We start from the raw sequence: 24,573 nt of genomic DNA, 5'->3' as shown, positions 1-24,573 counted from the left end.
TGTTAGGTTTCGTCGTTTGGATATTCTGGTCCAGTTATTTTGTAGTTCAAGTATTCTTTTTTGAGACTAAATATTTTGAGATCTTTCCTAATGTCTTCATTTATTTTCTTATCTGGAAGTGTTACTCCCGCTGCTGAACAGAGGAACTTCATCTCTGCCGTTTCAGTTGGCTTTTTGTCTGACCGGTTTAGTGTCAAATTTTCACTTGCATAAGTTAAAACTGTGTAATTTTCAGTGGTAAGACTCTTATAAGTTCATGTTCTGAAAATAGACGCCAACCATCGAAATAGCAGTCGGTGGTCTGATGGTTCACTTTTGTCATAAGGAACCAGGAAAGTTGGCAGATCCAATGAAGGTGAGAAGAATGTGTTCGACAGGATATCTGGACGCTGGGAATAAAGAACTGGAGGATCGTGGCATTGAGCAGGGAGGAATGGCGGAAGCTTTTGAAGAAGGCCAGAGCCCACACAGGGCTGTCGAGCCAGCATGATGATGATGGTCTGGTGGTTACCATTGACCGTTGGATTCGATGTTTCGCGGATTCAACTCTGTTGACGGCGATGGATTTGAGAGGGTTAAAACCTTAGCATGACTTCCTCCGAGAGAGAAGTGAAACTTTATAAGCCTGTGCCTTAGATATGTACTACACGTGAAAGAAGCCCATCCTTGATAGAGGGCTAAGAGAAAAATTGTCAGCTGTTTCTCACCTGTTAAACTCCGACGCCAAATAACCTCTGCATTTACACCCAGAACTTCTAACATGTAACCCACTAACATATAACAAGAAAATTAGAAACGTGTTAATATCTTCAATTTGATTAAATAAATTTATAGCCTATGTGTATGAATTAATCAACCTATATTATATTTGTATTCTATAATTTTGAAATATATGTTAGTCCTACTTTTCACGTGCGATATTATTCTTCTGTAGTGTTAATATTATATTATATAATTCCATTGTAGTTATATTTTAGTTCCTATTTTATTTTACTTATTTATTTATATTATTATTTTTTATTTTAATATTATATCTGAACTGCGACCGAGCACGAGCGCTGCTCATTCGGTCTCAAATTTTGTTGATACTACTGTATCTTCTTTTTATATTGCTTGTATTATTTTATTTGTATTTCTCTTTGTTTGTTTTGTAATTATATATTTCTTTATTCTGTATATTTGAAATAAATAAAATTGAAATTGAAAATTGAAATTGAAATTTACACTGTTACAGTATTTAATCATAGTAGTAATTTAGGCCCAAGAATATATAACAAATTTATTTTTAAATATCCTAACCTTGTCAATTATAATATTTCTAGTATTAAATTTCAAAAGTTATGTATGGATTGTATAAAAATTGAAAAATTGTAAATTTAAATTTATGTACTATAATTGCACAGTAAACATAAGACAAATTGTATTGTATAATTATTAATTTCAATTCAGGAATCCGCCCCTGAGCACGAGTTCTACTCTTTCAGGGGCGAGCTAAAGTTATATTGTATATATTATATTTTATGTTATAATTATTAGAAAAATAATAAATAAATAAATAAATTTGATCGCATCGCAAAATAAAATATACCACCACCAAAATATGCACTTGTAGGTACTTAATACTATAAATGTCAGATTAGTGAAATATGTTACTAGCCAGCTATACATACAATGAAGGAGGAGGAAAGGAACGGGCCATCCTACCCCCGTTGTCTCCTGGCTTATTTGCCTCATGAACGATGCCTATTGGCGTCACTTATGAGTTTCAACTTGCCTTCGGACAGTTGACTAAACAACAACAAATGCTATAAAATAGAAATATAGATACAATATATATAGATATCTTCACAAAAAGCCTGTGAATCCAGAGAACGGTACGATTTAGCACGTCTGAGATTGTCACTGAAGGGAAGAAATAATAAAATACTGTAGATGAAACAGTTCTACTATGAAATGTTCAGTGGAAGTATTATAGGTTATAAAACTGGCCAGATTTAAAGTCTTACATGCCATAATAAAACGGACTTCTACGAGTATAAAGAGAGAGAACTGTAAAGAGTATTGACAGATTCTTCTTTCTTGTAAGGCGCCGAATCTTGAACGCCTTACATCCAGTGACTGGGAGGAAGAGAAGAGAGTGAAATGAGATTTTTGTAGTCAATTACAAAGTAGATTAAAAATGAAATAAAGATATAATGAGCGAATTAAATGTACCACTAATATTAACGATAATCAGGTAAAATGATTATGGATATATGAATAGAATGAAATAGACTAAATAATAATGTAGCACATCCCACACTATGAGGGCGCAAAACAGAGGAAGACTAATTCATAGATGACTCGAATAATTTATCGTAAACAGGTCAGTTGGCCTATTCCTGAAACTGTTTGCTACTTTTATGAATTATAAAATGTACTCGTAATAATATAAACGAAACCTAGATTACTGAAATCGTATTTAACCTGTATCTCCTTTGTGGAAGGTAATTTTTTCTGGCAGTTCAAATGTTTTGTTATTATTTATTTATTTATTTAATCTGGCTGAGAATACAAATAGGCATATACAAAAAACAAATGCAGAGATAAGAAGTAAATAAGAGATATAAATAAAATTACAAATACAAATGCAAAAAGAGGAGAATTATATCTGCAGTGCTTGGGAAAGGTGACATAAGTCAGTTTCCACAAACCTTTTTTAATAATTTATTGACAACTTACGGAACGTCTGCTCGCTTGGAAAAAGAGACATAAGTGTTTCTCCCATTACAATAATTCATACAGAAAAAAAATTCATATCGACATAAACCAGTGTAAGTTGTCAATAAATTATCAAAAAAGGTTTGTGAAAAGTGACTTACGTCACTTTTCCCAAGCACAAGTCACTTTTCACAAGCACTACAGATACGTAACTAGAAAGATAAGATCATAATGGGCACAAAAAGTACTAATGCAATATATTGACTGCATAATATATTAATGATTAAAGAAAATGACTAAGTATAGAGAAATAAGTAACTGATTGTAGAAATATCAAGAGAAACAAAACAGTGTTGTTTAGAGAGGATAATCCACGATCCCTTATCCGGGTCTTATCATTTTCACCCAAGTTGTGATGTTTTCATTAAACGTAAAACTGTCGCGCTTCTGCGAAGATACGACATCACGTCGTTAAAAGAAACCGACAATTGTGTTACAACACTGGCGTGTTTCAGTGGCGCCGCCAGCATTTTTAATTTAGGGAAGAGCATTGGATAAAAGAACAAGATGCCAACCCCTCTTTCTTATACTCACTCCACTGAAATTGTTTTGGGAGGGAATTATTTGTGATTAATACAGATATTTCCAGTATTAAATATGAGTGTGCATAGCACAACCTAGATACGTAAGAGTTAAACTCTAAAGGAGATTTAACAATTTTGAACACGAACATGGTCGGTTTATGCACGACAGTAAGGGAGGTTGTGAAACAATAATTGCTAAGGAAATGTTGTGAGCTAAATATAACAATGATTAAAATCGCATTGGGTTGGAAGTGTTCTGAAAAATGTTTTAGCTGTATTTCGAACAAATTAGGAAAGGGGAAGCATATGGGAACAGATTAGTTTGGGATGGACACTTCTTAGTGCAGGGCTGGGCACCAAGAGCTAATTCTATTCTCTGAGGGAAGCCATATGACTTCTCTTCAACCCCTTTCTTTCCCGCCGAACACCGCACAGCGTTGTTTCCGTGACGGATGAATATTAAGCGTTCCCATTTAGAGTATGGATTCGCTCCCGATGCCCACCTATGGCTTAGTGTCATATAGTGAATAGGCCATAGAATAACCCCATTAGTTTCTCATTGTTCATCGAATTTAATTTGTCAGCAGATGTTTTGATTTGTATTTGTAGAAAAGCAAACTACTTGAAATTAACAGTTGCTATATCTATAACCCGAGTCACACGGGGATAGTTTACAGGAGTCAAGTGCTTGAAGCCTCTAAACTTGATGCTATATTTGTGATCACACGGAGATATTAAACTTGAAACCATGCTTGAAAAATAGCGCGCGCTGAATGTTGTATTCGTAGTGGAGTTTGAATTCTTGTATTCTGTTATAGTTAATAAAAATCAATAGTGAACTGGCATTTTTAGTTTGGTAAAACTGTAATACCTTGTTGAAAGAATTAGCTGAAGAAGGTCCTGCAGAATACAGGAAACATCTCAGAATGAGTCCTGTTTTAAGGGTTTTTAACTTTTTTTTGAACCACTTCTACGTCTATGTTTTCGAAACCTTGTTTCATGAGTTCACTGACTAGTTTCTGGAATAATAATTCCCGCTTGTTTTTATTGAGGTAGTCTTTGTCACGTATATTCTATAGAAGTTCATACTTCTCGTACACAACTTTGATATCGTTGGAATTCCACTTAGGAGCGCTCATTATTAATAATTATTAATTTACTTCGACAATAGGCCTAAAGCTACAAACTTTCTACTTACCAAGTTGCTACAAGTTCGCATTCACACGCAGGAAGTGGTGGAGTCAAGTTGGTCACGTGACGGGAAAGTGGACACAAGTTGACGGATCGTCAACTCAAATTCTGCTTGACCGCCAAGTCACGATTTGACTGTCTCGACCATATCACACGGGGAAAGTTGAAGGAAAGTCGACTTGCTCCAAGCACTTGACTCCTGTAAACTATCCCCGTGTGAATTAGCCTTATAGGTCTCGCAAGCACGGATTACCGACGGAAGGAATGCGAATCAAACAGTGCGATAAGGAAGAGCGGGCACGAGATAACTTGAATGATATTCAAGAGTACAGTCGGAAGAGAAATGACTTCGATAGAATCAGTCTTGCGTTGTGGTAGTTACATTACGACTTTAGTTTCTTGCACTGCATGTGAATGCATGTCTTGTATCGCACGGTATTATTATCTCATTCGTAAACATAATGCTGCGCGTTTAATTAGCTTCGAATTTTTCTCTTGCTACGTTATTTCCACAGCGACGTCCTCATTTGTTCATCTTGGAAGAGACAGTACTTTCATCGGCCCTCACCTCTCCCCCCTCGGTATGCCTACATACACACGTCAAAACAGACAGCAACGCCACCATTGGTTTTCGGTAATCGTTTCTTGCTCGAGCTATACTGTCTTTATTCTTTCCGAGCTCGGCAAGATGCTTACTTAAATTGCTGACTGTTAGGAACAGTTGATTTACATTCCCGTGCTAAGTCCATTCTCCGGTTTGGTGCTTGATTGTGGCACCTGTATAGTAGTTAGTATAAACATGTAGAGAAATGCTGTATTTATTTTGAACATTACTTTTTGAAGAGAAAAGAGCGACGCACAAAATAATCCCCCCCCCCTTAAAACTATTTCTGTTATTGCTGCATGAAATGCAACTGAAGTAAATCGAAGAAATTGATCTTGAATATATTATATTAAATAAATCATTTTGAAAGCTTATATGTTAACATCAATGGCCGGTAATTCCGTCTTTTCGAGAGAACTGTTTTAATATTAATTTTATCAGACGTATGGATGAACTTGGACTGAAAGTTCCAATTTCAGACCTTCCCACACATGAATTTGGTGTCAAAAATAGATTTTTTGGAAATATGTTTTTCGTAATCTACATAGCGTAATTTACATTGTGTATAAATTTTATATTTGTAGAAGGCCTGGAAGTATATTAAAAACGTTTAAATGTTAAACACTGCACCTGCCACCACGCCCCTTTTGTTGACATTTCAGTGCATTTCTTTCGAATATATATTTTTTTGCAGGATCTAACGTCTTTTCTCTAAAACTATAAATTTCAGTGCTATGATTTTTTTTAGGAGTTTTGCATTAGTATTGCTGAACATTTGGAACTACAAATTCTGGAAACTTGTATTTCCCCCAGTCATGTGTTCATACATGCTACGTTATCATAATAGACTATTTTAGTATATGGCAAAGTGAACATCGTTATGTTCCAGATGTTACACAATCTGGATGAAAGGGCGTCACAAACATTTAATGAGGAATTATGTAAGCAGCTATCCAACCTGAACATTGACGGATATGTATCGCGTTGCATTATATTGGGTTGCATGTAGGGTTTGTCGCGATGTGCGACTAGAGTTGAAATAATGCGAGAAGAAATTATTGCATTTGTGCAGAAATGCTGTACAGAAATTGTTCATTTATTAATTGAGTTTCAATTTATTTTAAACTGGCCCAAACGATGTAACTTTGTGTCAAAAATCCCTCTAGAATTTAGTGGCTTTGACTTGGAATTTGGTAATCAAATGCTTACCAACTCACTGATAAAAAGAAATGATGTAACATTAACAATTGGAAAGTTCCTAAATATTTTAATTGACAATGGAAATGAGAGATTGAGGAATTTAGATAAGGTTGCAATTTTTAATATTAGATTTTACCTCCAAAATGTCACAGATGACAGCATCTATGGTGAAGATGAAATTAAGCAAATACATGAATTGTTAAAATCGGCAGAATATCATAATGTTGAATGAAATGTGAAGTAAAGACTTTGATTTTCAAGGTGCTTATCAGATATGGTGTGTTAAAACAGAAAGATGAATTCTCTGTAGCCCTAACTGACAGTGACTGTATTCATAATGTTTTTTTTTTGTTTTGTTCCTTTTTTTTAAGACATTAAATTCAGTATTATACAAATGACATTGTGTCATTAATCATTGAACTTCCTATAGTACGGTGTTGTAACACTTTGCACAAACCTCTCGTTCTTAATTTACCAGCTTAAGCCTGGTTTTATGTAATGTACCCAATATCTGATTGCCTCTGATCGTAGTAACACTAGCGTTGTCTCCATACACAGAACAGGTATTGTGGTGGGGGGAGAAAAACAAGGAATAATTAACAGATAAAAATTACATAGTAGAAACATCTCGACATGTGACTCACTTACGGGATAAATTTAGCAATATATGAACCATTGATTTTGGGATGAGTGTATAATCCTGTATTTGCTGATCATGTATTTCGATTGTGGCATAAAGAAGGTGGCTTGTCTGCCACACGCACCCAAATTGTGGTTGACGTGTGTATGTGTTTTTTACTGATAAGAACTAGAGCAGCGTTTCTCAAACTTTTTTGAAGTGGGGACCACTTTTTAAAGTCAGAACAGTTCCGCGGACCACCTTACTCTTGTTCCCTTCTAAAGCAAATTTATCATTTTCGTAGCATATTTTAACCACTTCCCTTATTATCCCGAGTTAACTCGGGTTGCTAACATGTGTCAAAGTTTATTAACCCGAGTTAACTCGTTTGAGTCCCATTGTCTATTTCGTAGTGATTTTTTAAGTACGTAAGAAAATTAGTGATATACAGTGATTCTGCAATATTAAATGACCTCTTTACGAAAATAAAAAAATATGACACTTTTTTTTTCACAAAACTGGTAAAATATATAGTAAGGGAAAAGATTAATACCAATAGGCCTATATTTATATTTTAAAATTGAATTAAGGTTCGGTACTTTGGTCCTCTGTTATGAATTCGGGTGGTCTCTGGCTGGGTTACAGGCGCGGCGCCAGATGTGCAGGGAAAATATGTCTAGAAACACCACGCATATAGTGCTTTAAATCCCTCTTTTGTTGCTGAGAGTGGAGTGGGAAGTCGATAGACGGGTAAAAGGTAAAGGTAAAGGTATCCCCGTAATATGCCATGAAGGCACTTGGGGGGCATGGAGGTAGAGCCCCATGCTTTCCATGACCTCGGCACTAGAATGAGGTGGTGTGGTCGGCACCACGCTCTGACCGCCTTTTACCCCCGGGAAAGACCCGGTACTCAATTTTATAGGAGGCTGAGTGAACCTCGGGCCCGTTCTGAAAGTTTGGCAACGAGAAAAAATCCTGTCACCACCTGGGATCGAACCCCGGATCTTTCAGTCCGTAGCCAGCTGCTCTACCAACTCGATAGACGGGTAGGGTAATAAATTTCATAAAATGCACTACTGGGAGAAAAAGTGAAATTCGATTGCCATGTATCATTTCCGAACTCTGAGATTTTAAGCTATAGTGTGATACGCAATTCGTTTGAATTTTATTTTTTCTTCTGTCTTTTTTTGAAGGACCATAAGGGCAGACCTTGAGGACCATAGTTTGAGAAACGCTGAACTAGAGAAACCATATGCGAAAAGTACTCTGAAAAAAGTGTGGTGATGAGCCGTCCTTTTGTTGCGATGTGTTTTGATGGCTGTTTTCTTTCTTTGCAGGTGGCTCAGCCAGGACTTCGTGATGAAGCCGAAAGTGTGCTGGAAAGTGTAACCTGAACTTCACTTCTACCGAAGATCAAGACGAGTCGTCAACAGTGGTTTAGGTTTTTCTTTAATGCAAATTTATATCGCTATCTGCCACAACGGCTTAGCTAGGAAAATTATAGTGTGAGTGAGATATTTTTCTCCCTCCATTGAAAACTATTAGAACATTTTTTAACCACCGCACCGATGGACAAACGGAAGATGTTGTCAAAACGTCCTCGCATCGATAACCTGCGTGGCCCCATTGCTAATGGCCCCATGCAGACAAGACCATTGGTGGCATTACTTGATGGACGAGACTGCTCCATAGAGATGCCAATATTAAAGGATGTGGCCACAGTTGCCTTCTGTGATGCACAGTCCACATCAGAAATACATGAAAAGGTGAGGGAATGTGAAATATTTTTTGTTGATGAAAGTAAAGGTCGCGTGGTGGATGGATACACCTGCGTCAGTGTATATTGTGAATGTGTGATGTCCGCTGACGACATCAGAGTTCGCAGTGTGATACGAGAAGGTCGTTATGTTTTAATTAGTGTATTTCGTGTCACATGACACACTTATACAAGACTTCTGGAGCACGCAGCAGGTATTCTTACACATGAGATGAGTAATTATCTCATGATTATTCTTATGTCTAGTATTAATGTAAGAAGTGTGTCATGTCGCTCTTTACAGGATGATCAGTCATATTTGTAGGTGCTGCCTATACACTTATTTTGTAGCAAATTTTAAAATTATTAGAATATTATAAAATTAAGGTATTGTAAATATGCATTTCATAGTTATTTTGATAGTTCAGAGTACGTTCCAATGACTTTTTTGCCATATTTGTAAAGATATCCACGTGCAATTCAGGAAGGCGAAAACAGTTAAATGGTTGACTGCATGGTACAAATGTCTGGCTTTTGTGAATACATCATAAGATTTGAAATTTGAGACTCTCATTGGAAGGTAGAAATACACGAGTGTATGCTAATGACGTTACCACTACAGTGTATTGTATTGTATTGTATTTATTAACATTCCATGGTATTCATACATTGCTTTACAGCTAGAATATGGAACAAGTCAAAAAACGTAATATTATTATAATGTCTTAATTTATAGTCACAGTCTAGATGAAATATATACAGACGAGATTTACAATATAGTCTACTAGTACAATACATAGTTTTAGTATCAATTTCATGAAGTGTTATTGAATGTCATGAATTCACCTACAGAATAGAAGGCGTGAGAAATTAGGTACTTCTTTAATTTGGCCCTAAATAATAGTATGTTTTGAGTTTCATTTTTTATATCGATAGGGAGACTATTAAAAATTTTTACTGCCATATAACGCAGTGTTAATGAACCAGAAACGTAAGAACTGGTACATGAAAATGTAAATGTTATCCAATGAAAGCTATTTAAGTGGGGTATGTATACCTTTACAGTATAAACAAGATGCAAGAATTAGAATTTTTGTATTTCATCACCATTAAGTCAGTTTGATCTGATCTGTGCAGGGATTATGTTCATATTTGAGCAAAGGTTACTATTCGTTTTTTATTAGTGTTTTGACTGTATTCAGCAGCCTGAACACAGTTAATCCTTCATAACTCTCCAATTTTTTTATTATATTTTTTATAATTCTTTTTTGTTCTGTAGTTAACATGCATATGAAGAGGATGACGCACCACTTTCCATGTAGTTTCATTAGAAATAGTCATATCTTTTTTTTTTAATATGAAACAAAAATGATTAAATATTCAATATACAGTAGAATTCCTCGTATCCGGCAACTGTGGAACAAAGCCAGTGCCGGATAACTGATTATGCCGGATAATTGAAAAATACGTTTATAGGTTATGTAAAGACATACTGTACTGCACAAACATTTTTTTCCATGTTGAAATTTAGTCAATTACGTATAGGTCTAGATATTTAAAAATAAAGTTGTGAAATACGTACAATGTTTATTTTTAGTACTGAATACTGTAATGTACATTCATCAGTTCATAATTACAGTAATACATAATAGTTTAGAAAAATATTAAACGTTTTCGTAACCCTATGACAATTTTAAATGGCGGCCATGTGACGTGAAGAGCAGTGTATAGCCGAGGTCAAAATTATGAAGACGATGATGTAGCGCTCGATGATTTGAACCTCTTTAACATATCTCTAATGTCTGCTTGTTTATATATAATCACTCGAATGAAACTTTTACGCGCTACAGCGTAACAGAGAATTTCACACTTTCCTATTTATACTCGCCCAACACCCCTTCGAAACGGGCGAGTTCAAGTGGTAAATTTAAAGATATCGTCTCTGCGCATTGTTTGCAAGGCCCAAGTGACAGCTTACCGATGCTACCCGATCTACTCCAGGGACATAACGGGGTTTTCTGTCTTATGTTCTCACGCGTGAACAATGTAAAGAATAAACACAACATTGGCATGTGCGACCCACAAAAAACACTCTCATCTTCGTCCGACTCTTTCCTTTCGCATGGATGACAATTTTTTTTGGTCTAGCCAAAAGTGCCGTTGTTTTGGTATTGCCGTTTATTTGGGTGCCGGATACGAGGGATTTTATTGTGTAGGTCATCTCCTTTATAATAGGTATCCAAAGAAACAAGCATGAAAAATTTGGCGTATATAACTTAAAAATTGGCTATTTATTATGGATTGAAGTTTAAAAAATGCACTTTTGATTAAACAAGTGATAGATTTACAGAGACAATGCATGGCTGGATATTTTAATGCAGAATTTTATAATTTTGTAGATAATATATCTTAAAATTTCTGTCACATATGTAAAGCTAAAGGTATCACATGCTTTTAATTCAGAACTTGTCACTTTGTTGTTCCATAGGGCAACCTTAGTGTACCCTATTGCCCTTGAATACAAAGACTAACTCCCTTGTGACGTATTGCCCCTTTTTATAAAATTGTTGTTATATTAATGTGCAAAGGAGGAGAAATTGTCAGCATCTGAAATTCAGCCTTCAATTATGTCTGTGCTAACTTATGAAATTTTTGCGAGAAAGGAATGCAAACTAGCATCGTAAATTATTCTTTTACACAATAACTTGTCCTCGCTGGTCTTGTGTTACTGTGCTCCATTGGGTCCAATCCTAGCTAAGGGCGATATATTATGTAGTGCGACAATTTATCGATAAATTAATATGAATTGGAAGAAAATGGTTGCTATGAGAGATAATAAAATAGCACAAAGTAGTTCACATAATGTAATAATACAGGGTGAGTAAAAAGTATGGAACAATGCTTGTAACTTTTATATCTAATTTTATGAAGAAACTTTATGCAAAAGTTGTATAGTATCAAAGAAGGAATATTTTTAACATGTTTTTAAATACTGTGCTTTTCATTTATAAAGGCATACCAATGAGTCTTTTTTTTTTTTTTTTTGAAGGGCACTATGTACTTATCTCCCCATTTTTGGATTCTTCAGGTCTCAATGCGTACAAAGTCATACTTTTTTTTTGCAATTTATAAATTACTGTTTTGTAAAAATTACCCATTTTGATGACGATGTATGTGTACTGAACAAGGGAAATTTTAATGCTACAGTACATCAATTTGAGGAGGGTTTGGATTGAACAATTGCAGACAAATGTAGATGTTTTGTTATCTGGTATTTGAAGTATTAAGTTAATTGAAATGCTCTTTTCCCAGGATTAATGTTTAATAGTTAATTTAATGAATCTAACTACATAGAAATATTAAATGGTCTTAATTTGATTACACATACGTGATAACCAAACTATTCATAATTTTTACTGCATTTTAAATCACTAATACGTCGTTTATATGTATAGTCTCACATCACAGGCAATATCCACTATGTATTGTAACACTAATGTAATAAGATGTTAAATGCATAGTTTTATAACTTTGTAAGGTCTTGTCTGAAGTATGAAATGCATATTACACAGATATTAACACGTCAGGTAACAATGCAGTGATATTATTGTGATCTGTCTTGAATCTGAACAAAAATAAAATTATAGAGTGTTGTCCAGCATTTTTTTTCAAGTTACGTCTCGTAATGGCAGAACTGAGTACTTGCTTTGAAGCAAGGAATTGATAGATGCAGGAGAGATGAGATGATAAAAAGAAACTATTATTTCAGCACGCTTCATTTTTAACAATAGTTATTTGAAATAAATTGTACTTATGACTCAGTGGTAAGAAATATAAACACAGTAATTTCAGTACAGACTTGAAAAAGTTTGAAACTTTTGGTTTATATTCGGGCTGTTGGTAAATAATTGCTACTGAACTTTGAAACTTGTCAAAAACATTGCGTGAATAATTGGTACTGAACTTTCAAACCTCAAAAATATGTATTGGTTAAGATGTAATTATTGTTTTCCATTTAAATAATGTAATACAACATCAGAGACTAATAGTTACACTTGGGGTGTTTAATGCAAGCACTTCTGTAAATTCTGTATATCTATAACATTATTAATGACACTCTTTCTGAAGAAGAAGAAGGGGTATTGTCTAGCCATTGCACCAAAACTTATGGATAGGTTTTCGTGGTATGCCGTATTTATTGATTAACATAAATAGAATCTGTATATAAAAGTCTTTAAGAAATTTACCCATTTACTGAAAGTGAATGTATTAGTTTTGTTTAATTAATATAGATTTCTTGTTAATATTCGCACAGATTATCAGATTCCATTTAATGTGAGATGGGATGATAAGTGAAGTTTAAAACAGGAAAACTTGCGTGTTGCACCAATATTCAAGATAAATAAAAAAGATGGAATTCGCGATATATTCGAGATAGTATTTTGATTAATTATTTAATGTCAAAATAGAATTAGTAAAATATAAAACTTTATAAAATGATAATATACCTTATTCAACAGATTGTACCATCTCGACACTGGTTTATGCACCTTTATATTGTCATCTGGTGAGCTACTGCTGCATCACTGTGCCATCAGATGCTGACAAAGACACATAAACCAGTGCTGAAAGAAAAACATCTGTTGTATACGTTATATTACCTTTTCTAACAATTCTAACACTTGTAAAGTTTTCATAAAGTTTTATATTTTAATAACAAGTTGTGTTAAAGTGAATCTGGAGAAGAATAGTATTATAATGTTGCTGCAAATATTTCAAGCTTATAAACATTTTCTGATCTTTCGGTACTGGGAATATGCCGCTTCAGTCTTACTTTGCTGGATGTTTTCGCTCAATAATGTATGATATCTCTGCTCTAAATTTGGTTATAGCATGTTGGTGGTAGTTACTACTTACCTCTATGTCACAGTACATAAAAAACTGTGCATATCTTTCGGAGAATGTAGTGTGATACTGGATTATGTATGTTGCCACGCAGTGGAGCCATGTTGTCTCTCGAAGCAGTCACATGAAACTGAAATGCATCTGTTGTGAAATGTGAAATATCCTACGAAATGTGTTCTTAGTGACTGTGTTCAAAGTGCATCACTTGTGTTGTTTATTTTGGTGTTAAGAGTTTACAAGACTTCGTGTGATTGTTTTTGGTGCAAACCTAATCTGGAAGGTGATCCAGGAATGAAAATGCCAAGAGTAAAATAAGAAGAATTTGGGAAGACTCAATAGGATCGACACTAAATTATGGTTTACATCTTGTGACATCATGAAGAAGATTCCAGTGTACCTTATTGGATTGCTTACACTTTGCTTTACTTCTACTTCTACTACTACTACTACTACTACTACTACTACTACTACTACTACTACTACTACTACTACTACTACTAATGCTGCCACTACTATTACTACTACACTGCTTATTCTTCAAGCTTTTTTTTATGAATTTGCTTTTCAGGTTACTAAACAGAAGTGGTTGCAGGTAAGGTTAAATAAAATATGAGCACGTGCGTTTTGGCACATTGGATATTTTTGTTGTGTTGACTGTTGAAGTATTGGTTGGTATACGTCTGCGATATATGATACAATTTGTTTGTGTAAAGTTTTCCATGACACAAAGGATGAATTTCGTAGGCATACAGTTCAGATACTTGCTTTCAAAACTAGCATTTCATTCTCTTCATTCTATAAGAAATTTAATCTAATTGTTATGGATTATAGAAAAAGATTAATCTTTGAAAGACTACAGTGACAGGGATAAAGTGACATAGAAATAGTTACTAGTGAGTGTATATTGAAAACAAACAATTCAAATCAACAAAGTGTTTTTTCTTAGTGGTACTTGCGCATTTTTATTGCCTGTTATAAACGTTTTTCAATACATATAAGCAGGGCTAAATTTAGTTAGTATATTTTAGGTGTCAGTTTAAATTGTGAATATCAGGTGGTATTAGCATTATCAGTGAATATCATCACAGCTGCTAGAGGTTTCGAGCTATTGCACTTGACACAAGCGATATTCAGTGTTGAGGGGCAGTTAGAATGACTTAGGTTAGTTACGTTTTCTTGCTGGCCAATAGTACACATCCATCCTGCTTGGTATTTCGTATTGTGAATAGTCACCCTGTATTCACATATAACCAATGCATTGCGCTATTAGCTGAAAGGGTAATGCATTATTCAGTACCTCAGTCCTGTGGTGCTTATTAAGGTTTTAGAATAGACTGTTGCTGTTCTCTGGTGTGTGTATGTGTTCTCTCCCACTCCATTAAAAGCTGATGCGATTCAATCATACTTATTAGTATTACAGTGTACTTTGTAGTTCAAAGATGCATGTTATTTATTATTCAATAAGCGGAAACCTTATTTCACCCAAAGGCATATTAGGGTTAAATGTTTACAATCATACACAATTAAAATGCAAGTTTGAACACAAAATACGTTCGACTGTCTCCTCAGTTATACACTGTTTCGCATGTTTACTAGTTTGCGGTAGCAGAGATCCTGGTTCTTGAAGTGTTGTGTCCCACTTGAGAATTGCTTCATGCCCAAGTGGATCTACATTCTATGTACGAGGAACACGACGTTGTACACGCGTAACAGATTTTTCTTCTGCTAGCCATAGCATGCACTGAACTTTCTGTTGTGGTGTCCACATATTTACCATAGGGTGTTCTTCTACAAAATGGCGCCAGGCTTGTTTTAGTGCCCTAGCAACAAACAAACGAAAGTTACGCATAAACAAACGAAAGTTGCTCATGCAGCTGTTTTCAAACTTTGTTGCATAAACTTGGACAATTCCTCTATCTTGTCAGATGTAAATCACAATTCTGTGGTGTTCGGGTAAAGGGGGTATATCATTTTTTTTTTGTCCAGGTGGAATTTTGTTCCCCAGATGAACAAACAAGTTAAATTATACAAGTGGGAGTGCAAAATCAAAGAATACAAGCAGTTGATGTGTTTTATTTGTGTAGGAAATTATTTGTAATAAGGGTTCCAAGTTTAATTTTCATTTATCTCCAAACTCATTTTTATGACTTATCTCCCTTTACCCAAACACCACAGAATTATACCTTTATCTGATTTTGAGTGGTGAGCATTATTTCTCGATCCCACTAAGCGAGACACGGTGTATCTTTGTGCAAGGAGAAGTGGTGCCCAGAAAAGCACGCCTGTTGGTGTCATCCTCATGCTGATCATCACTATGGAGACCCATTGCTTTTGAATGAGTGTTAATTTAGAAATTGTAAAAAAGCGAAAACTGAACAGAAAAATTACTAAATGCTTGAAATAGTGATTAGAATGATATACGAGGTTGGACCCAAAAGTAACCGGAACTGAATTGTTGCGCGCACATGCTTTGTAGTTACGAGTTGTGCTGTTAGGTAGTGTTAGTTTGGGGTCTCCCGCGACCGTTGGTGAACTAGCGTCAGTCTGAGTTAAGTGGTTTGTTTGTGGTGTTGTGTTGTTTGCATTCCTGTTTCAACCGTTTGGCGATTAGTGAGATGGCCGACCACAAGGAACAAAGAGTGTGTGTGAAATTTTGTTTTCTGTTAGGGAAAACTGCAGCCGAGACCGTTGGGATGCTTCGGCAAACCTTTAATGATGATGCTTTGAGGAAATCACAGGTCTATGAGTGGTTTTCCCATTTCAAATCTGGCAACATGTCCAGCACGGTCCAGCGAATTTTAACCGAAGATTTGCACATGAGACAGGTGTCTGCAAAATTTGTTCCTTGCTTGCTCACAGATGACCAAAGAGAAAACTGCGTGAGAGTTTGCCGCGACTTGAAGAGTGAAGTGCAGAACGATCCAAATTTCTTTAAAGAATTGTGACTGGGGATGAGTCTTGGTGCTATGGGTACGATCCAGAATCAAAGCAAGCATCGAGCCAGTGGAAAACTCCAAATTCACCACGACTCAAGAAAGCACGTCAAATGCGATCCAATGTGAAAACAATGTTGATTTGTTTTTTTGATGTAAATGGCATTGTCCACAAAGAATTAGTTCTGCCAGGACAAACAGTGAACCAACATTTCTATTTGAATGTGTTACGAAGATTATGAGAGAGTGTGTGACGAAAACGGCCCGAAATGTGGAGAAATGGGAATTGGTTGCTTCACCACGACAATGCTAAAGCCTACACAGTCCGACAGTTTTTGACAACAACATGGTGCTTGTGCCTCATCCACCCTACTCACTCGATCTGGCTCCGTCGGACTTTTTTTTGTTTCCACGGATGAAGAAATGTCTGAAAGGAAAGCGATTCAGTGATGTGGATGACGTCAAAGAAAACATGCCAATGGCTTTGAACAGTATTCCTGCCGTAAGAGTTCCAGCACTGTTTTCAGGAGTGGCAAAAGCGTTGGGACAAGTGTATTAATGCACATGGACATTACTTTGAAGGGGACTAAAGTACTGTGAATGTAGAGTTCAAAAAAAAAATCCGGTTATTTTTTGATCCTCCTTCGTAAGTACCTAATTTCAAGATTTCATCATTATCATTGCGAACAATTACGGATTACATCCACAATCTTCTTTGAATCCACCTAAAATTCAGTGGTTGTCACGTCCTCGGTGTCTAGTAGGTATCATGTTAGCTGGTGGATCCAAAGTTCATGGATTCAAGCCTGGCTTGAGGGTGTGGATTTGGAAGAGCAATATAATCGTTAGCAGGCTTCCTCTGGAACGAAAATAGGTGTGGATTCCCTGTCATAGATTTATGGCACATTGATTTTCAATGCTGAATAAACTCTGCACTTGAAAATACTGTCACTGCACTGGTTTTTAGATTGTATTCTGGAAACTCCACTGAATGTTAGAGACATCCATATAAAACAAAATGGTGAAATACTTGGTTTCAGGTATTACCTTTGCTGGTCACAGTGTTGCAAGTTTTGAATTCCAGCGACCTTGGGTAACAACATAGTTGAAGATATGAATTTTACTTCATTTCAGATAATATCAGTGCAGTCAGACACTATGCAGTTCGTTTAACATGAACCTAGACTTTATACAGCCAATATCGACGTTTTAAAATATGTAACAATATTCTAATGCCTTTGTGATACACCGTTTTCTACAAGTAGCTGATAAGATATGGATGCCCTTATTATTTGACAGAAGATATGTTATGCTTGTTGACAATAAGAAGACACTTCCTGATTGTTTAATGATATGATGTGTTCGGGAGAATTTGTGAATAACAAAGGAAATGAAGTTAATCATATTTGTGTACCATACACTTGTATTTGAATATAGGAATTTCTTATAGAGAGCGTTGTCCATTTGACCAATATTGTGTCTTTAGTCCGCCTCCGTAACAATGGAACAAAGAATGGCTTTAAAATCTAAGAGATTCAATAATTAAATTTTTACCATTGTTCATTTATGAAAGAGATACAGGGTGTTAGAAAATCAAGGTGCTGAGATACAGAATGTTAGAAAATCAAGGTGCTGTGGGTTTAACAAATGAGGCAGCTAAATGGCAAGAAGTGATTGGTAGTACTGTCTAACCGACAGTCCCCTTATTATAACTTGCCTCCACCCCCTCCAATTCTAATTCTCCTTTTATTTTATTGATAAATATCAGCATGCCCCATTACAAAGTAATATTACGTGCTTTCTTTTTTTTACGGTAAACTATAAATATCATCAGAATTGCTACTGTGGAATACCTAGCATGTCTTCATTACAGAAAAACCAATTTGACATTAAATGATGTTGCATGATACGTTCACTGTGTAGTTTCTCATTGACATGGCGAATTGTGAGCAAAATTATTATGAACTCTGTCCATTACTACTGCATTCGGGCTATTCCATCTCAAATCGAGCGAAATATAGAGAAAATTGACCTTGAAATTTTTAAATACAATGAAACTTTTTCTGTCCATAGACAACTGTGATACAATGCTTTGTGCAAAGTTTGAGGCATCAGAACTTCATAGTGTTTAAATTAAAAATATTTAAATTTATCGTATTTTCATAAAATTAGTAACTTTAAACTGTTCTGGCTCCGAAACCCTTTCACCCAATGATCAAAATCATGGTTTATTTTGATGCTGAAAAGTTAAAGTTTATATTGACATGTAAACATTTTTCTTACTTTTTATGGAAATGGAGAAATTTAGATTTTTCTTCATTAAGATGCCTTTGCCCACGAAAAAATATTTTTAAAATATATGGTTAGATAGCGCATTGAAAGTACAAATAAACACATATTTTTACTGGTGCATCGTTGATAAGAAAGTATTGAAAATATCAAATAATGAAAATAAATAGTACGTGCGTGAACTAACCAGCTGACTGTGAGACGGGAGGTAGTCGAGACAAGCAAGGCCAGGAGACAAACATGTGATGTGTCGTCTAGCAGTCATGGCTGGACTAGCTTTATCACAAGTTTTCATAAACACAGGAGTAAAATGACGCCCAACGCTCGCTTATCTTCATATCTCTGCCAGTGCGTGCGGTATTGCGCCATTCAAGTCCAGGCGTGTGAAAATAATTTATTTAATACCCTCGAAACTTATTGCCGTGACACTAAGCAAACAATGCCGAATCCCTCTTTATAATGCAAGGTTTTTCTCATTTTTTTTTTTTTTTTTTTTTTACATTTTTACAAATGGGCAAAAAGCCTAGAAGTAAGCCTAAAATCAGATTATCTCTCTCTCTCTCTCTCTGTATACAATAAAAATAAGGATTACTTCTTATCATAACCTACCAAATGTCAGCTTCAAAATGAGCTCTCGTTCAATGTTCTGCAATAAATGGTTCCAGAGTTCTCAGCGCTGAAAGAGGCTTGTTTTTATAAAATACGCTAAATTTGTCGCTCAACAATACGAAAACCGTTTGACTTTCGATGGTATATTTTTGCAAATGCACTCTCCTCAGCACCTTGTATAAATATGGAAAAAATTAGAGTATAAAAAATGCGAGGTTTTTTACTGATCGATTTCATATGGAATAACCCATACACATTAATCTTCATCCACCCTCCATGATGCATTGCTTCAGATGATCCATGTCCCTGATTTTCACCAAGTACACTCTTGCTCTTAAGATGTCTTATAAAAAAGTAATTAATGGTAATCTGAATAAGCTGGGTGGGGAGGACATTCTACACAACCATAATGTACAACACAGGGAGCTTTGTATACCCTCTCACTGTCACATGGTAATAGGGTGTTGTGTCATTATGCTGGAACCATTCAGGCCTTCCTTCCTCTAGTGGATCAAGTTGAGGTATTAACTGGCCACATGGTGATGTAAGATATGTTTTTTGTACTCTAAAATTATAAACAGACTTTATTGTTAGTGAAAGTTGTGTGTAATCATCATCATCCTTCATGCATTAGGAAATTGATTCCTGTAGCAGCTACTGAAATTGGTCCATCCATCTTTTGGCTGGTCTTCCAATATTTCTTCTTCCCCGAGGTTTATATTTCCAAAACTTGTATAGTATCCTGTCCTGCATCCTTGAAATGTGAGACATCCATGTATTTCTATATTCTTCTATCATATATCTCAAGTTCTTCTCTTATTTCTTCGTTTCTTTTATGTTCTATTTTCCTGTAACCTGCTACGCTTCTCAAAAATTTAATCTCATTTGTTCGTAATCTAGAGGCATCTTTCTTTTTCTTAACCCATGTTTCGCTTCCATATAGTTAACTGGGCACTGACATCACCTTATAAAATTTTAACAATGTATCTTTTCTAGCTTTTGATTTCAGGGTTCTTCTTAGTGTTCTATTTATGTAATTAAATTTTTCTATTTTTTTCTTTTTGATCATAGTCTCCTTTATAAGATAAGGTATCGCCCAAAAAATTTAAATTTATTTACCTGTTCTATGATACTCTTTCCTATTACTATTTTAGATCTTACAGGAGATTTGCCACAAAATGCCATAGTTTTCGTCTTATGTACAGATATCTCCATTATAGTTCTTATTTATTTTCCACTAGCCGTACCCGTGCGCTCCGCTGCACCCGTTAGAAATAAATATAAAGTAATTACATAATTAAAATAGGATATTTGATCCAGGGAACATTCGTGTTTGATAGAAGGATAAATCGTTTAATATGTTACTTAATTTAAATTATATTTAAATAATTAAAATGGAATCATTTTGGTCATTTGATGCAATGACAATTCCTTTAACATGTTTCTTAATTTTTATTACATGGATCCATAGTTCAATGAACATTGACATAATTTATATTTAATGTGTATACTTTATTTTACTTGTTAAATGTTTCCATTGAATTATGGTAATAACTTAATTTTAACCCTTGTTTTCTACGTATTCAGTAAATGGCGCTTGGCCCACTATGGTTCTGAACCCTTCAAATAACTTAAATAACTTATATTATATTATATATTATATTATATTGTATTATATTATATTATATTATATTATTTTATATTATATTATATTATATAAAAAGTGTGTTGATAACGGATGTACCCCGATAAGTAAGTTTTCAATTTGTTATGGGGGCTCTTGAATCTCAGGAGAAACAAATTTTATTTTACAACAGGGCAACATAATCTGCTTTGCTCATTACCCAAATTTTTTGCATTGCATTTAATGCATATGTATTTTAACTCGATTCAATTGAGCATAGTTAAAATTTGGATTATAAAATAATGAAATGCTAAGCTAACATATTATTACTGCATACTAAATCAATACACTCTTGTGGTTCGTTAATTCTCTGAGATAAACATTATTTTAAGAAATACAGGAAACGAATACACAGAATAGCCTATCAAGTTTTCTGTACATAAGAAGCTATTTTAATATTACCTGTCTTCAATTCACTCAGAAGTTACTGTAATAACATTATAGCATTATGTCCATACAGAGAAACTACACTTTCCAATGGTCAAATAATAATTAATTATACAAATCGGTTAATTTAGCTTCCGATATTGCTTCATACGAACACAGAAACATTTTCTGTAGGCTATGATTCATAGCTTTCGATTGTTGTTGACCAAGGCCCCTTATAGGCGAAGTCATTTGTTTATTTCATTACACGGCCTTAGATGGCAATTATTTTAATTTTAAAATTCATTTATCTCATTAAATATCAGTCCTATCAAAATTTTTCAAAGAATAAAACTTATCGGAAATGATTTTTAAAGAAATTTTTGTTATGTAACATTTTTCACAAAAATCAATAATAAGCGAGATATTTCGATTTGTTTAATTCAGGCCCTCTTATAACCCCCCTTTTAAATAATGTATTTTGAATGCCATATAGCCTATAATCTAAGTTACAACGAACTTAATTTATATTCCAATTTTCATCGAAATCCGTTCAGCCATTATCGCGTGAAAAGGTAACAAACATACAGAGACAGACAGACAAACAGACAGACATACAAACAAAAATTTCAAAAAAGCTATTTTCGGTTTCAGGGTGGTTAATTATATATGTTAGGACCAATTATTTTTGGAAAATCGAAAATTACCAGAAAAATTTCGGCTACAGATTTATTATTAGTATAGATAACTCATGTACTGCTCTCTGTAATATGTAATATGCCACATTATTGTATCAGTGGCATGAAATATTACTATGCCAACTAAAACATCACGGCTTCTATCTTGATGGGATACCTTATGCCATAAAGTCAATAATAATATAATTATTATGAAACGATTTGCTGTGAAATAATATTTAAAACATGATTGTTGTCATAGCAACCCCTTTCTTCATAGACTATATCAAACTACCCATCATTACAAATACGATGTGATTTCTTTATTAATTGTTTTATAATGCTCTCGTACAAAAAATAACATGCCAAACACGTTTATATTACAATATTATTCTCCAGTTGTACAGCCCAAATCAAACCATAATTTTGGGTACACTTGGTTCAATAGGAAAGATCCAGTGAGGATTGTTTTGCAATCAGTACCATTAGGTTTCGTTTGTTTAGCTCTCTTTTCACATAAAAATAGCTTCATCACTGAACAGAGCATAATCTTTGGAAAATATTGTACTAGTACTTAACCAAGCAATCTGAGAACTAAAGACACATTTGAAGGGTACACGGGAAAAACGATCAAGATTCATCAAAAATCGAAATTGAGTTAATAATGCCATCTTATAGTGGAAAGGAAGTACTATCATGTGGTCTAGCTAGTAATAAGAAATCATCATTCTTGACATTCCACTACGTCAGTTTCTATTAAATACACACATAACAAAGTATTAAGTGCTTAAACTTTAAAATTAATTTTTCTCGAAACATTCTAAAATGGACCTTGATCGTTATTCCCATGTACCCTTCATTCCCATTCGACAGTCTGGATCGTCTTTATTTAGCTTTTGTAGCATTTGTAAGTTTTATGGGTGAAATTTCTCTTTCTTAAAAATCTTTTTGACCATAGTTTAGTGTATCCATAGACGTTCGGCATATTGCCTTTGGCCTTGAGATTATTGTCACCACTGTTAGTTGCCTTAAATATTTGAACAAGCTTTGCCATGGCACTTCCTTTTTGAAGGTTTCCCTGTATTCTGTTATAACTTAAAGTACCGTACGTATTTTTATACTTTCTCAAAATGTATTGAATCCGATTTTTATTGAAAAGTGGAGTAAATGACAAACATTAAGGACAAAATATACAAGTAGGCTGTATATTTATCTTACAGAAATTTTCTCCTCTGTATTTGCTGTATGGCATTGAAATTTTGACCGATTAACTTTTCACTTCATTCATTTGTCGTAAATTTATATAAAATGATATTACAGTTCTATGTAAAACTTCAGTAAGTAAAGTAAATCGTATTCTTTACTTAAATGGTGATTTTTAGTAACTTGCCAACAGTGATTGAATACTGAAAAAAGAATAAAACTGTTTTAAGCTCGAAACGGAGTACAAGTATCATGATTGCTAAGCATGTCTGTTCTGTGCTTGGTTAATATAAAAGATTTTAGGAATTTTAAGCAATTTTACTACATTTTCTGCACTGTAGAGACATTGCTGTAATGCTGCGAAGTAAGAATTTCAAGGTTTCTAAATAAAGTATGTATTTTCAATATGCTAAAAGAATGCCATTTAACTGTTTCTAGAATTAAAAAAAAAACACTTTTCATGATTTAATTAAATGAGAAAGATCTCATCCATCGAAATAGAGTTAGGAAATGATCCCAGAATGGAGGTAGCATTCCCTTGCTGAACCGCAATTCCAATGCGTTGACGAAGGAAATTGATACATCTAGGATCGCCGGTACAGGACAGTAGGCATGTACCATTTTGGGTCAGTAGGTCTTTAGCGTCTCTACATCACGGACCAAAGGTCTCAACTGCAAAAGCGACGAAGGCTTTTCTTCAAGATATCGATCGACTGGCTGTCAGGGAAATTACAGACATGAAAACAGAAGAATATTTTTACTTGCGTAATAACAGCATTTTTTAACTTTGTGGTAGGAAACAGAAACGTAAAACAAATTCAGCCCTCATGATTTTCCTCTAGGTGTGATTTGTTCCATTTAATGAAAGTAACGCTGCAGGTATAATTTTTTAATGGAAACACATTATTCTGAACTTCCTTAAACACAGTTTTCTCATAGCAGACATTTTCAAGTACTGTCACGAGGTAAGGGTATATTATTTTCTAATGGCACAGACCGGGAAGGAAACCTGAACAAATAAACTATTGAATAAATGCAGTGCTTGAGTTCAATGTCTTTCACCTAGGGTTGTTATTTAACATATGGATAATAATAAAGTAACAAATTGTTAATGTTGAAAGGACATAGTAGCTTTGGCAAGAGAAGATTGTATTCGGAAACGTGAAAAGTAAGTTTAATATGTCTAGCATTAATTTTTCTCTATGTGTTAGTTATACTTTGTCCAATGAGGCAGTCCCATAGTTGGGAAAGCT

At 34.6% G+C, this 24,573-nt stretch overlaps 1 protein-coding gene across 2 annotated transcripts in view; it reads left to right on the top strand.

Moving 5' to 3' along the window:
* The window catches only part of CtBP (C-terminal binding protein), a 228,421-nt gene that overhangs the window by 147,675 nt on the left and 56,173 nt on the right, over positions 1 to 24,573 (top strand). For both annotated transcript variants that reach the window (XM_069822939.1, XM_069822938.1), the window contains exon 2: positions 8,236 to 8,664. In XM_069822939.1, coding sequence (XP_069679040.1) covers positions 8,467 to 8,664 — 198 coding nt within the window. In that variant the 5' untranslated portion in view covers positions 8,236 to 8,466. The remainder of the gene's footprint in view (positions 1 to 8,235; positions 8,665 to 24,573) is intronic.

Source organism: Periplaneta americana, chromosome 4 (genome assembly GCF_040183065.1).
Source record: "Periplaneta americana isolate PAMFEO1 chromosome 4, P.americana_PAMFEO1_priV1, whole genome shotgun sequence".
Classification (NCBI taxonomy): Eukaryota; Metazoa; Arthropoda; class Insecta; order Blattodea; family Blattidae; genus Periplaneta; species Periplaneta americana.
Note: the sequence above shows the minus strand (reverse complement) of the source record. Positions and strands in the feature narration are given on the sequence as shown.